Source organism: Babylonia areolata, chromosome 24 (assembly GCF_041734735.1).
Source record: "Babylonia areolata isolate BAREFJ2019XMU chromosome 24, ASM4173473v1, whole genome shotgun sequence".
NCBI lineage: Eukaryota > Metazoa > Mollusca > Gastropoda > Neogastropoda > Buccinidae > Babylonia > Babylonia areolata.
Genome location: NC_134899.1, coordinates 52,334,555 through 52,349,356, shown reverse-complemented (window position 1 = coordinate 52,349,356; position 14,802 = coordinate 52,334,555). Strand labels below are relative to the sequence as shown.

Sequence of the window (14,802 nt, the reverse complement as noted above, 5' to 3'; positions counted from 1 at the left end):
CACACACACACAACCCTCCTACGCACCCCCCTCCTACACACACACACACACACACACACACAAAGGGGCCTCAGCATTCACATGTTCCCGATCCCACACTATGAAATGCATCCCCGGACACAAACTCGCACCCCTCCCTCTGTATGGCATATATCCACACTTCTTCAGTCCAACATACATGATTATTCCTGCACCCCTCTTACACACCTTCAGTCCAACACACATGATTATTCCTGCACCCTTCTTACACACCTTCAGTCCAACACACATGATTATTCCTGCACCCTTCTTACACACCTTCAGACCAACACACATGGTTATTCCTGCACCCTTCTTACACACCTTCAGTCCAACACACATGATTATTCCTGCACCCCTCTTACACACCTTCAGTCCAACACACATGATTATTCCTGCACCCCTCTAACACACCTTCAGTCCAACACACATGATTATTCCTGCACCCTTCTTACACACCTTCAGTCCAACACACATGATTATTCCTGCACCCTTCTTACACACCTTCAGTCCAACACACATGATTATTCCTGTAACCCTCTTACACATCCGCCATCACACTTCGCAAAATTCACTCCAAAAACACACCCACACTTTTTCAACGCATCCACTCTCCGACATAACTAAATAGACCCCCACCCCCCTCCAACATCCGCGAACATTCGGCACACACTCGTACACGTCCACACTTCCATGCGCACGCACACACACACACACACCACTCCTTTCCTACACATCCACATTCCCACACACCGGTTCCTCTATTCCTTACATTTTCTGCATATCCCCCGCCACTCCCCACCCCACACTGTTTCGTGTTCTTGCACACCCATTATATTTCCCTTCTTCTCTATTACATAATTATATTCCTCACACTTCCTTGATACCCACACCCTCCCCCCTACACACACACACACACAAACACTTCTGTACATTCCTATAACAACACTTCCCCTCACCCCTGATCCTGTGCTTTAGCCACCTCTTCCGCATCCCCCTGGCCCTAGCCCCCTCCTCCACCCCACACCCCCTGGCCCTAGCCCCCTAATTGGGTTGTTTAATGGGTTGGTAGGTTGGTTGGTTGATTGGTTGGCTCTGTCATTTGTGAGTGGGGGGGAGTTAGTTGGGGATATTATTTATTATCGTTTTCATTCGTTCATTCATTCATTCATATTTCTTTTACTCTTTCTGTTCAATGTATGTCTTTTAAAAAAAACATCTTTTCCCCTTTTTCATATTTTTTCATTATACTACATTTTTTTTTTGTTGGGGGGGGGGGGGGGAGGTGGAGGGGATAGGGTCTATCGTTTTCCTTTCTCTCTTCATTTTTTCATTCTATTTTATTTTATTCTATTTATTTTATTTTATTTTATTTTCGATACTGATACTGTTTCATTCTTTCTTTCCTTCCTTTCTACCTTTCATCTCATTATCGTTCATTCATTCTTTCATTCCTCTAGCCCCCTCCTCCACACCCCTCCCCACACCCCCTGGCCCTAGCCCCCTCCTCCACCCCGTCCCCCCCTCCCCACACCCCCTGGCCCTAGCCCCCTGAGGAGGGTGATAGGGTCAGGGGGTGTGGGGAGGGGGCTAGGGTCAGGGGGTGTGGGGAGGGGGCTAGGGTCAGGGGGTGTGGGGAGGGGGCTAGGGCCAGGGGGTGTGGGGCGGTGGAGGGGGCTAGGGTCAGGGGGTGTGGGGAGGGGGCTAGGGCCAGGGGGTGTGGGGCGGTGGAGGGGGCTAGGGCCAGGGGGGGGTGGAGGAGGGGGCCCTAGTTCCCTCCTCCACCCCCCCCCCCATACCCCCTGACCCTAGCCCCCTCCCCACACCCCCTGACCCTATCGCCCTCCTCAGGGGGCTAGGGTCAGGGGGTGTGGGGAGGGGGCTAGGGCCAGGGGGGGTGGAGGGGGGGGGCCCTAGTCCCCTCCTCCACCCCGTCCCCCCCCCCTGACCCTAGCCCCCTCCCCACACCCCCTGACCCTATCACCCTCCTCAGGGGGCTAGGGTCAGGGGGTGTGGGGGAGGGGGCCAGGGCCAGGGGGGGTGGAGGAGGGGGCTAGGGCCAGGGGGGGTGGAGGGGGGGGGCCCTAGTCCCCTCCTCCACCCCGTCCCCCCCCCCCCCCGACCCTAGCCCCCTCCCCACGACCCTATCACCCTCCTCAGGGGGCTAGGGTCAGGGGGTGGAGGAGGGGGCTAGGACCCTCCCCATACCCCTAGCCCCCTCCACCGCCCCCGTCCCCCCCCTCCTCCCCCCCACCACCCTAGCCCCCTCCTCCACCCCCTGACCCTAGCACCCTCCTCCACCCCCTGGCCCTAGCCCCCTAGCCCATCCTCCACCCCGTCCCCCACACCCCCTGGCCCTATCACCCTCCCCTGGCCTAACCCCCTCCTCCACCCCACGCCCCCCCCCCCCCCACACACACACAACTGACTGACTGACTCACCCGCTCAGCGGACAGGATGTCGTCACAGGGCATGGGGGTCCAGGTCCGCGGGTGCTCCTGGGTGCCGATGAGGGTGCTGATGACTCCGTCCGGGGTGATGCGGCGGATGTTGGGCCCGTCCGCCACGTAGATGACGCCGTCCTTGCTGATGGCGATCCCTGGAAGGGAGGGAGAGGAGGAGCGGTGAGGGGGTGATAGAGAGGTGTTGTGTTTGTGGAGCGAGTGTGTGTGTGTGTGTGTGTGTGTGTCGAAGTCGAAATATTTTAATTGTCAGACCACAGATCCATAACAATGGAGTTCACAAGGACAAACAGAATTAATACAGGGACAACCATTGAACTACATGGGCATCGATAACGATTCTAGAGCATTTGCTCGTAATGAAAACGCTTTGAATACAAACTTGCATATACTAACACTCAATCTCTCGCTCGCACAAGATAACATGGACATCTTAGATGCACTTGGATGTTTGTGAAATTTAGCAGGAATAAACTGAGAGCGCAGGGAACAGTACTTAGGGCAGACCAAAAGAAAATGCATTTCGGTTTCCGGAGTGTCATCACAAAAAGGACAATTCCTACTTTGCCCATCATAGTTAAACTGCAAAAAGTGTGAGCGTAAGTTGGACATTCCAATTCTAAACTGCGAAAAAACACGGCGCATATTTACACATTTGACATTATTCAAGTAAGGTTTAAGTGACAAGGACTGGTTGTAAGCTGAATACACATCATAAAAATCGTGAGACTGGAGAGCTGAACGCCAGTCTTGAGTAAAGCAATCAACCAGACGCTGCTTAAATTCAGTCATAAACATTTTGACATTACCAACTGACTGAGCCTCCCAAACAACACCAAATCCAAATTTATACAAAACATTTCTTACAGAGCAAGCCCAAGTACAATAATTATGACTTTGCAATGATAACATCATATTATAAGCTTTCTTAGGGAAACGGTCATTATCCATAAAGACAATACGAAGCCAAAATTTAAGACACTTGGAGTAGGTGGTCACATACAGGGGATAGCGACCAAGTAAATCAAGTGTCTTGGTGCTCTCTGACTCACGCCCAAAAGACGCTTCATTGCAGACAAGTGCACCCTTTCAATGCACTCTTGATTTCCAGTCAAACTTCTGCTCCGTATGTCAAGATTGGTTTGATTTGCATGTCAAATAGTTTGAAAAAAATACTAGGGGAGTGTTCACCAATAGACCAAAGCATTTTAAACATGGCTGCACATCCCTTTCTCGCACGTTCAGACAAATCACGCATAGTGGGTTGGAAAGAAAGTCGGGTAGTAAGGATAACACCAAGATACTTGTACATGCTAACAGTTTTCAGTTGTGCATCACCGAACATCCATGCCTCGTTCTGTGCAAGAAAACCTCCATTTCGAAAGACAACAATATTTGATTTATCAAGGTTTACAACTAAGTCAAGGCGTCTGGCGGTTTCGAACAAAACATTCATTATGCTGTCAGATAACAAGGCAACATCATCGGCGAATAACAAGATCAAAATTTGGATAAACTCTGGTGAAAGCTGAATGCCGTGCCTACCATGATTATTAATTTCTTTTGTTAACTCATTAATGAACAATGAAAACAATGCAGGAGAACATACTTCGCCTTGTTTCAGCCCGCGAGGACATAGAAAAGTATCTGTGAGGTCACCTCCGACGCGAACACGCGCCTTAACAACTGTGTAAATACTTTTCAGTGCATTTAAAAATTTTCCATTGATACCATTGACACTCAGAATTCTCCAGAGCTTATCTCTTCAAACAGTATCGAAAGCTTTTCGAAAATCAATAAATGCAACATATAATTTTCTATGTCTGAGTAGTTGTCTTTGTATTAATGCAAGCAATGTAAAAATGTGATCAGTTATGCAATGACCTTCCCTAAACCCAGCTTGTTCTTCCCCAATAACCCCATTTTTTTCAATCCATTTAGTAAGACGTCTATTCAGCACAAAAGTGTAAAGCTTGCTACAAATGTTTAACAGGGAGATACCACGGTAATTATCAGGCACATTCAAATCGCCCTTCTTATGGAGTGGTTGCAACACTGACAAACACCAATCATCTGGAAAAATGCCGTGATCAAATATGAAATTAAAAAACTTCAACAAAAAAGGCATGATGTGAAATGCACTATGTTTGTAAAATTCTCCAGTTAGCCTATCAGGCCCAGCAGCTTTCTGACTCTTGAGTGCCCTGACAGCAGCTTCGATTTCTGATACAGAAATTTCTTGATCTAATGAATCATTTCTCTCGCATAAACGAGCAGCATGCCGGTTGTTATAATACATACAAAAGTTATCATCACTACTGTTATCCACAGAAAAATCATTGAAAACATTTTGAAAGTGGGAGAACCAATCATTGCAAGAAATATTGTCGGTACCACCTGATCTAGGCCTAACAGAACGAACTGTGTACCAGAATTGCTTTGGATTGGTCGAGTGGCATCGTAGAGACTGAATCACATCCTCTCTATGCAGTTTTCTCTTTTTACGCAATAACTCTTTATACTCTCTACGTTTTTGGACATAAGCCAGACGGTCAGTGTCCAGGTTAGTTCTAGAGGCCCTATGTAATTGATTACGAAGAACTTTTCTGCTCTCACGGCACTCAAGATCAAACCATACTTTTCTTCTCTCATTCCCAAACACAACTGTTTTCTTCATACATTCACCCGAGAAAGCAAAACATTCATTAAATTTTGACAGTGCAGCGTTAACATCAACATCTACAAGTGAAATTGCATCCTGAATTATTTGTTTCACCTTGTCAGAGGACATATTACTGTAGAAAGTCTCCCTCATTGCATCATCCCATTTATACTTAATCAGCGTGGACATGGGCATACGTGTTCTAGTCTGCTGTAGCAAAACGTTTGAATTCGAATTCACAGCCAGACAAAACTCGACAAGGGAATGCTTTGACTCTACCATGTGCTTAACATTCAAACTTTTACAACGAGTAAGCATTGAGCTGGATACCAAAAAATAATCAATAACACTACAGCCATTAGTAGCAATGTATGTATATTTATCAGAATAGCTCAACAACAATTTTAAACCATTAAATCGAAATCCTCGCATACATTAAGCAGGTAACGACCAAAAGAATTCACGTGACTGTCTTTAGAAATTCTGCATAAATAATCATTCTGCACAGATGATGTTTCCAACGTATCACGACCACTCGGAGTACATAGATCACTAATTGGATCAACATTTCTGTAGTTCAGGGTACCCGTGCGAGCATTCAGATCACCGCATACAATTACAGGACAATCACCAAATTCCTTAAACAACTCTAACAAACAATCTTCTAACATCGAAATACCATTATATATATCTGTCTCTTCATAGTATTTGGAACTTTCGGGTGGAATGTATGCTCCAATAAGGAGGCAGTCAGATGCAGTACCCAGAAGTACACGCGACAAGTTTACCACAATAATGTTGTCAAATTCGACATGTATTCTCACAATGAATGGCACAAACTCCTTCTTTACCAGCAGAGCTACACCACCAGACAAACGTCCGTGTACACTGTCGGAAATCTTAACACCAGGGCACACAAACACAGCATGAGAACAAAATACAGTATCGGGGATAGTTTCGGTAAACGTTTCTACTAAAAGAATAAAATCGTAATCATTTATCAGAACGACATGTCAAGCTCATTTGTAATACGCCAAAAACCCTCAACATTAAATGAAGCGAAAGAAATACTGCAGCGCGAGGGCTAGGGTACATTACCGTCAACAACAGTGCCGGATTTTAGAAACTGTCTCTGCAGTTCCGTCACGCACTCGATCGCCGTGCACCGGATCCTGGTCTGACCCTCATTTTGCACCCTTCACTTCATCATCATTACAGTTGCTGAATGAGTCCGAGCCAGCTGTCTCACCTGCACCCTGGACGAACAATCTCTTCCACTGATTGTTCAGCTCCCCAGGCCTGCGGTCTGGTGCAGTGGTCCCTCGGCTCCTCAGCTGCCTAGGAGAGTGCAACGACTGAGCGGCCTCTGACTGGCGTGCACCCCTCATGCGAGTCCCCCTTCCCCTTCCGGCTGAAGCAGCCGACCCAGCACTACTCCCCGCACTGATGGGAGAACCACGTCCAAAACCACACAAGGGGGTGGTGGGTCAGGGTCATTGTTCACAGCACTTTCATCCGTCCCCTCCATTCTTTTACTTCTCGTCTCTCCCTCCACCTCTCTGTCCCGCTCCCCCATTCCCTCACACATCCCCTCACTCGCCACTTCACCACCTCTGGGGGGCACAGGAACTGTCACTGGACCTGCAGCATCGTTGCCTTGTCCGCCAACTGGTTCGTCCTCCACTGGATCGTTGACGTTCATCTCGTCGTCGCTTTGATTCAAGTGACGCCCTGCAGATGGAGGAAACGGGCTGTCCTGACGAGAAGCCCCGCCCGCTATCTCTGAGACTCCGTCCTCTCTCGCTCTCCGCCTCCTCTCCCGCTCTGCACTGTTCAGCACCATCTCTCTCTCCCTCTCCCGGCCGTCACTGTTGTTGAAGTGATATTGCTCTCTGCCCACCTGCCCAGCATACTGACGCTGTCGATGTTGCTGGTCCGTACGGTAGCGGTCGTCGACAGGCAGCACCCGGCCGTCCTTCAGGTACCAGCGTCTCCCCTGGGTCTTCAGACGGTCGGCCTCGTCACGCTGTGTCGGGGTGAGGTCTGGCCCCACCTTGATGCCCTTGTCCCGCGCCATCGCCTGTCGGCCATTCCTATCGGACATGACTGACATGGTGGTCTGCAGTCGCCTGAACGTGACGATCACTGGTCTGATGCTGCCGTTGCTCCGTCTGCCCACCCGTACAGCGTCCACCACGTCCTCCTGGTGTAGAGACTGGTCACCAACATAACTGTTCAGAGTGTCCAGCACTTTGGTCAATAGCAATGCCGACGACTCACCTACTTCTTCCCTCAGACCCATGATCTTAAGGTTTTTCCGTCTCATGTCGGATTGCACCCGATCCAGTTCCCGCTGTAATCTTGTTGCTTGCTGTTCCGAGTGTACCAGTCTTTCGTGAAGCGATTTGATGTTGCTGGTATTTTGCTGTACAGAACGCGTCACCCACGCCATATGTTGTTTGATCTCGTACATGTCCTGACACAGTGCACTATGGTTGGCTGCGATCTGACGCTGGGTATCAGCATTCTGTTGGTGGTTACCATTTAATGCTGACAACACTGACTGCATCTGATATGAAAGTCTGTCCATTTCTTCCGAAGGGCCAGGATTCTGTTCGACATCACCCGCGCAACGTAACAGTACACCACACAAAAACAGCAACAAGATGTCCGATGGCCGTAGCGACACAGGAATTTTCAGAGTCCTGATGAGACAAGAAGTTCTCCATGTTCTTCGAACCATAAAGGCGATAAAAATAAAAACAAAAAGGCCTATGCTTGCCCTATACTGTTGTGTTTCGCAAGGCATTTCGTGCCAAGCGAAACAACATTTGCCTTCAACCTCTCAAGTTTTGTGAGTACAGTTTTCCGCAGTCAGAGCTCCGCACAAACACGTCCGACCAGGTCGACGGCTCGATGTGAACTCCTGTGTGTGTGTGTGTGTGTGTGTGTGTGTGTGTGTGTGTGTGTGTGTGTGTGTCTATGTGTGTGTGTGTGTGTGTGTGTGTGTGTGTGTCTCTCTCTCTCTCTCTCTGTTGTATGGGTGGCGTTGGTGAGAAGTTGTACGTTGTGACACCCACCCACCCACCCACCAAGCAGGCACTGACCTTTGGGGTATCTCAGCTTGGCCTGGATGGCGGGGCCCCCGTCCCCGCACAGATCCTCCTCCCCGGGCGTGCACTCCTCCCCGTTGCCCGCCACGTCCTCGTAGTTGTCCAGGAGGGAGCGCACGGGGCCCATGGTCTTGATGCGGATGATCTTGTGCGACATGAAGTCCGAGATGTACAGGCGCCCGTCCACCGGGCTCACCGTCATGTGGAACTTGTAGGGCGTCGTGCGCGTGCTGCCCCCACGTGCGCGCGCGCGTGCAGTGCAGATGAATTGGGGTAGGGGGTTGGGGGTGGGGGGGGGGGTGGAGAAATAGGATAGAATTGAACATGTCAGAATAACTAAAATGTAGCGGAGTCACAAGGAATAATATTTTTTGGGGGGTGGGGTGGGGAGGAAGATTGTACACAAAAGGTACAAACGTGAATCGGAAATCATATACAAACAAATCCAGAAGGATTTTTAGACACGTATACATTATACACACAAGTGCTTGTGCATGCGCACGCTCACTCACACACCCTACACACACAAACACACACACACACACACACTCTCTCTCTCTCACTGCATAAGCACATCTACGCAAATCAACGGTCCCATGACCATCAATAAAATAAACTCCTCCATTCTGTGTCTGTTCTATCCTGTTCTATCCTGTTCCTATCTCTGTGGCTGCCTTCACCTCTACATCTCCCTCTCTACGATCGGCTTCGGATCCACTGTTTACGCATACCCAGATATAAACACTCCAATGTTGGCCGGCGTTCTTTCTCCGTCTCTGGACCTTTCATTTGGAATGAACTTCCTCTTTCGCTTCGTGAGCTCTCCGCACTCAGCTCTTTCAAGTCTGGCCTTCCAAAAGACAGCCTCCCTCCCCTGCCTCTTCCTTGTCTTCAGTTTTAGAGTTGTGCATGCCTGTGAATGACTGGTGTGAAAGCGCTTGATTTGTCTCTGCACAAGATTCCGTGTTCTTGCACACCCGTTATACTTCCCTCCTTCTCAATTACATAATTATATTCCTCACACTTCCTTCATACCCACACCCTCCCCCCTACACACACACACACACACACTTCTGTACATTCCCATAACAACACTTCCCCTCACCCCTGATCCTGTGCTTCAGCCACCTCTTCTGCATCCCCCTGGCCCTAGCCCCCTCCACCCCTCCCCACACCCCCTGGCCCTAGCCCCCTCCACCCCGTTATTATTATCATAATCATTCTTCTGTCCTCCGTCCTCACCTCATCTCCAGGATGCTGGCGATCTCCTCACGGTCCGGGGACAGCTTGCGGATGAAGTTGTAGTCTCCCAGGTAGAGGGAGCCGTCCAGCCCGCTGGCCAGGGCGACCGGGGCCAGGAGGCGGTTGTTCTGGGCCGGCCCGTTGCAGCCGTCACAGTTCAGCTTGCGCCGCTCGCCGTTGCCCAGGATGTTGACCAGGGTCTTAGGCTTCTCCTTCAGGTAGATGTTGGTGCCGTCGCCCTTGTGCAGGATCCCTGGTCGACAGGCAGGAAGGAGTGGGGTGGTGGTGGTATGGTGGTGGTGGTGGTGGTGGTGGTGTGGGTGGAGAGGGGGTGGGAGTAGTGTCAGCAAATTATGTGGCAGCAGACTTCATACTAGACGAAACACCCCTGTGAAAGCACTTCCGTAAGAAGCCGATAAAAAACTATGAATTAATATTCACAATGACAAGAGACTTACAGGAAGATGAACTTTTTGTGTGTGTTAATTTCAAGCAGATGTCTCTTCTTTTTTTTTTCCGGTTTATTCTTATCCGACAATAATCCAGCAAGGTTATTTTCAAAAGTTATCTCTGGATCCATTCCATTCACGTCGCGTTTTATTTTCCCTGTGCGCAAGTAATGTTCAAGAGCTAAGCAGCAGCATTCCTCCCCCTGCGGTTTGTTTCAGAATAAAAGTTCACATGAACTTGTTTAATTCAAACCTGAATAACAGACACAAGTATTACCATGGCCTTCGACGCACCCCACGAAGCAACTTATTTACCTTTCCCCCTAACAAACTATCAATAACGGGCACCATACTTCCCCGGATAGTTTCATTCAGGCAGGTTACGACTCTTCCAATTGTCATGGACTTTCAGCTATCCTTTATCCCACTCTAACAACCCTTGCATTCACTTTCACGATACGTTGCTGATAGTTTTTATCATGTAACGTGTTTGAATATTCCAGCCCCCCCCCCCCCCCCAGCACACACCCCCACCCCCTCACACACCCTCCCCTCCAGAAAAACAGACTTGCATGCTCCAAAAGCAGATATCCTTTATTATTATTATTATTATCCCTAACAAGCCATACTTTACTGTAACAATACGTTGCAGGTTATTATACAAGTTGCGAATGTTTTAGTCCCCCCCCACTTTCACCCCCCCCCCCCTCTTCAATAAAAAAGAAAAAAGAAAGAAAAAAGAAACAACCCCTTCCACTCCAACGACACCACCGTAGCAACCCAAAAGCTGCTATCCTTTATTATTATTATCCCCAACAAGCCATACGTTGCTGATTATCATACGTGTTACGAACATTATGAATATTTCAGTCCCAATCCCCCCCTCACCCCCCCCCCTTTCAAAAAAGAAAAGAACCCCCCCCCTCCATTCCTCCAACAACACCGAAGCAAGCAACAAGCTGCTATCTTATTATTATTATTATCATTATTATTATCCCCAACAAGCCATACGTTGCTGATTATCATACGTGTTACGAACATCATGAATATTTCAGTTCCAATCACTCATCAAACCCCTCCGAACCCCCCCCCCCCCACACACACACACACCAACCCCCCCCCCCCCCAAAAAAAAAACAACCCTGTGCACTCCTCCAGCAACACGGAAGCAGCAGTGGGAGCCGCGCCGCTCTCACCTTCCTGGTAGTTGTACATGTGGTGGATGTCCAGGTTCCAACCCCCAATGTGAGAGGCCGTGAGATCGTAGCCGTTGACAGTGGTGCTGCGCGTCTCCCAGAAAATGTAGTCACAGCCGTGATACTGGTAACCCACGTACACTGCACAGAGACCAGATAATGATATTCATCATCATCATCATCATCATCATCATCATAATGGTATTTATATAGCGCTGAATCTTGTGCAGAGACAAATCAAAGCGCTTTCGCACCAGTCATTCACACGCATGCATAACTCTGAAACTGCAGAAACTGAAGACAAGGAAGAGGCAGGGAAGGGAGGCTATTTTGGGAAGAGGTAGGTTTTAAGGCCAGGCTTGGAAAGAGCTGAGTGTGGAGACTTGACGAAGCGAAAGAGAAAGTTCATTCCAGTTGCAAGGTCCAGAGACAGAGAAAAAACGGCGGCCAGCATCATCATTATCATAATGATCCTAATATTCTTCTTCTTCTGCGTTCGTGGGCTGCAACTCCCACCACGTTCACCCGTATGTACACGAGTGGGCTTTTACGTGTGTGACCGTTTTTACCCCGCCATGTACGCGGCCATACTCTGCTTTCAGGGAGTTATCCTAATATAATCAAAGCAACAACATTAATTACGAACAATAACAGATCCATAGCAAAAAGGAGGAGGATAACGCAGATTCGTGGGGAGGGGGGGGGGGGGGGAAGAAGAAGAAAAAGAAGGTATTGGGAGAAGTGAGAGACAGAGACCGAGAAAAAGAGGCAGAAATCTTGTGGCAAGAATTTGTATTTTTTTTTCTTTTTTGTCACAACAGATTTCTCTGTGTGAAATTCGGGCTGCTCTCCACAGGGAGAGCGCGTCGCTACACTGAGAGCGCCACCCATTTTTTTGTTTGTATTTTTTTTCCTGTGTGCAGTTTTATTCGTTTTTCCTATCGAAGTGGATTTTTCTACAGAATTTTGCCAGGAACAACCTTTTGTTGCCGTGGGTTCTTTTTCGTGCGCTAAGTGCATGCTGCACACCGGACCTCGGTTTATCGTCTCATCCGAATGACTAGCGTCCAGACTACCACTGAACGTCTAGTGGAGGGGGGGGGGGGGGGGGGGAATATCGGCGGCTGAGTCGTGATTCGAACCAGCGCGCTCAAGATTCTCTCGCTTCCTAGGCGGACGCGTTGCCTCTGGGCCATCACTCCACAATGAGAAGAAACTCCAGGGAGAGCTGGACAATACAAGGTCTTCAGAGAAGAAGCCCCACTCAGTCAGGTGTTTCGGCCCCCTCCTCCACAGACCTCTTTTTTCCTCTTGTCACACCGACAGCGACATTCCTCGCCCCCACCCCCCTCCCCACCGCCCCCCTCACACCCCTCCTCACTGACGTACCAACTCCACACAGACCCACCAACACCCCCCTGCATCCCCCCACACACCACACAAATACCCACCAACACACCACACCCACCAGCACACCACACACAACCACTAACACCCCCCCCCCCAACACACACACTCAACCCCCCCACACCCCCTCAACAACCCAAACCCCCACCATCCCCCCCACTCACCCCTGGCCGTGACGATCCCGTACACCTTCTGCTTGTAGGCGTTGAGGCGGTTCCAGGCGAAGGTGTACTTGAGGTTGGGGTCCGCCTCGAACACGCGCTCCAGCACCACGCCCTCCACGGCCGCCCGCAGGTGCACGAGGCGCAGAGTGCGCGGCACCTCGTCGGGTGTCATCTGGATGCGGATCAGCGACATGTAGCCCGCAGCCTCGCTGCTGTGGTACACCAGGTGCACATCCGTGCCCGGCAGGGGGATGCTTTCCTGCAGGACCTGTAGGGGGGCCCCGAACAGAAACAGAGGGGTGATGAAAAAACAGGTCGGCGTAGACAGACAGACAGGCTAACAGACACATACAACCACACACACACACAAATAGCCCCCACACACCGACACAAACCAAGCACTTACTTCCCCCCATACACACGCCACCCACCCACACAAACACACAAAACAACGCACACACACATCACCACTCCTCCCCCCCCCCCCCAAAAAACAAAAAAAACAAACCCACCACACGCACACATTACTCACTCCCCCCCTTCCCCCGACACACCACATTCACAACCACCACTCACCATCCCACCAAAACACACAAACACAACCCAACTCAACCCCCTCACCCATCCACACAACCAAACACCCACCCATCTGTGACTCCCGGATGACCCACACCCAACACCCATCTGTGACTCCGGGACAACCCCCCCAACACCCACCTGTGACTCCGGGATGACCCCCCACACCCCCAACACCCACCTGTGACTCCGGGATGACCCCCCCACACCCCCAACACCCACCTGTGACTCCGGGATGACCCCCACACACCCCCAACACCCATCTGTGACTCAGGGACGACCCCCACACCCATCACCCATCTGTGACTCCGGGATGACCCCCCCACACCCCCAACACCCATCTGTGACTCCGGGATGACCCCCCCCCCACACCCAACACCCACCTTTGACTCCGGGATGACCCCCCCCAACACCCATCTGTGACTCCGGGATGACCCCCCCACACCCCCAACACCCATCTGTGACTCCGGGATGACCCCCCCACACCCATCTGTGACTCCGGGATGACCCCCCCACCCACCTGTGACTCCGGATGACCCCCACACCCATCTGTGACTCCGGGATGACCCCCCCACACACCCACCTGTGACTCCGGGATGACCCCCCCACACACACCTCCAACAACCACCTGTAACTCCGGGATGACCCCCACACCCACCTGTGACTCCGGGATGACCCCCACACCCACCTGTGACTCCGGGATGACCCCCACACCCATCTGTGACTCCGGGATGACCCCCACACCCACCTGTGACTCCGGGATGACCCCCCCACACACACCTCCAACAACCACCTGTAACTCCGGGATGACCCCCACACCCACCTGTGACTCCGGGATGACCCCCCCCCCCCCCACACCTCCAACACCCACCTGTGACTCCGGGATGACCCACCCCCACCCACACCCACCTGTGACTCCGGGATGACACCCCCCCACACACACCTCCCAAAAAAATCCATCTGTGACTCCGGGACGACCCCCACACCCATCACGCACCTGTGACTCCAGGATGACCCCCACACCCAACACCACCCACCTGTGACTCGGGGATGACCCCCACACCCCCAACACCCATCTGACTCCGGGACAACCCCCCCCCCCCAACACCCACCTTTGACTCCGGGATGACCCCCCCACACCCATCTGTGACTCCGGACAACCCCCCCCCCCCAACACCCACCTGTGACTCCGGGATGACCCCCCCACATCCATCTGCGACTCCGGGACGACCCCCACACCCATCACCCACCTGTGACTCCGGGATGACCCCCCCACACCCCCAACATCCATCTGTGACTCCGGGACGACCCCCACACCCATCACCCACCTGTGACTCCGGGATGACCCCCACACCCATCACCCACCTGTGACTCCGGGATGACCCCCACACCCAACACCACCCACCTGTGACTCGGGGATGACCCACACATCCCAAACACCCACCCACCTGTGACTCCGGGATGACCCCCACACCCCCAAAACCCATCTGTGACTCCGGGATGACCCCCACAC

General features: G+C 51.2%; 1 protein-coding gene across 5 annotated transcripts in view; it reads right to left on the bottom strand.

Moving 5' to 3' along the window:
• Positions 1 to 14,802, bottom strand: part of LOC143298556 (teneurin-m-like) — a 282,172-nt gene that overhangs the window by 19,019 nt on the left and 248,351 nt on the right. For all 5 annotated transcript variants that reach the window (XM_076611431.1, XM_076611432.1, XM_076611434.1 and 2 more), the window contains 5 exons: positions 12,714 to 12,981; positions 11,143 to 11,283; positions 9,498 to 9,750; positions 8,250 to 8,485; positions 2,460 to 2,617 (listed from right to left, as the gene is read on the bottom strand). In XM_076611431.1, coding sequence (XP_076467546.1) covers positions 2,460 to 2,617; positions 8,250 to 8,485; positions 9,498 to 9,750; positions 11,143 to 11,283; positions 12,714 to 12,981 — 1,056 coding nt within the window. The remainder of the gene's footprint in view (positions 1 to 2,459; positions 2,618 to 8,249; positions 8,486 to 9,497; positions 9,751 to 11,142; positions 11,284 to 12,713; positions 12,982 to 14,802) is intronic.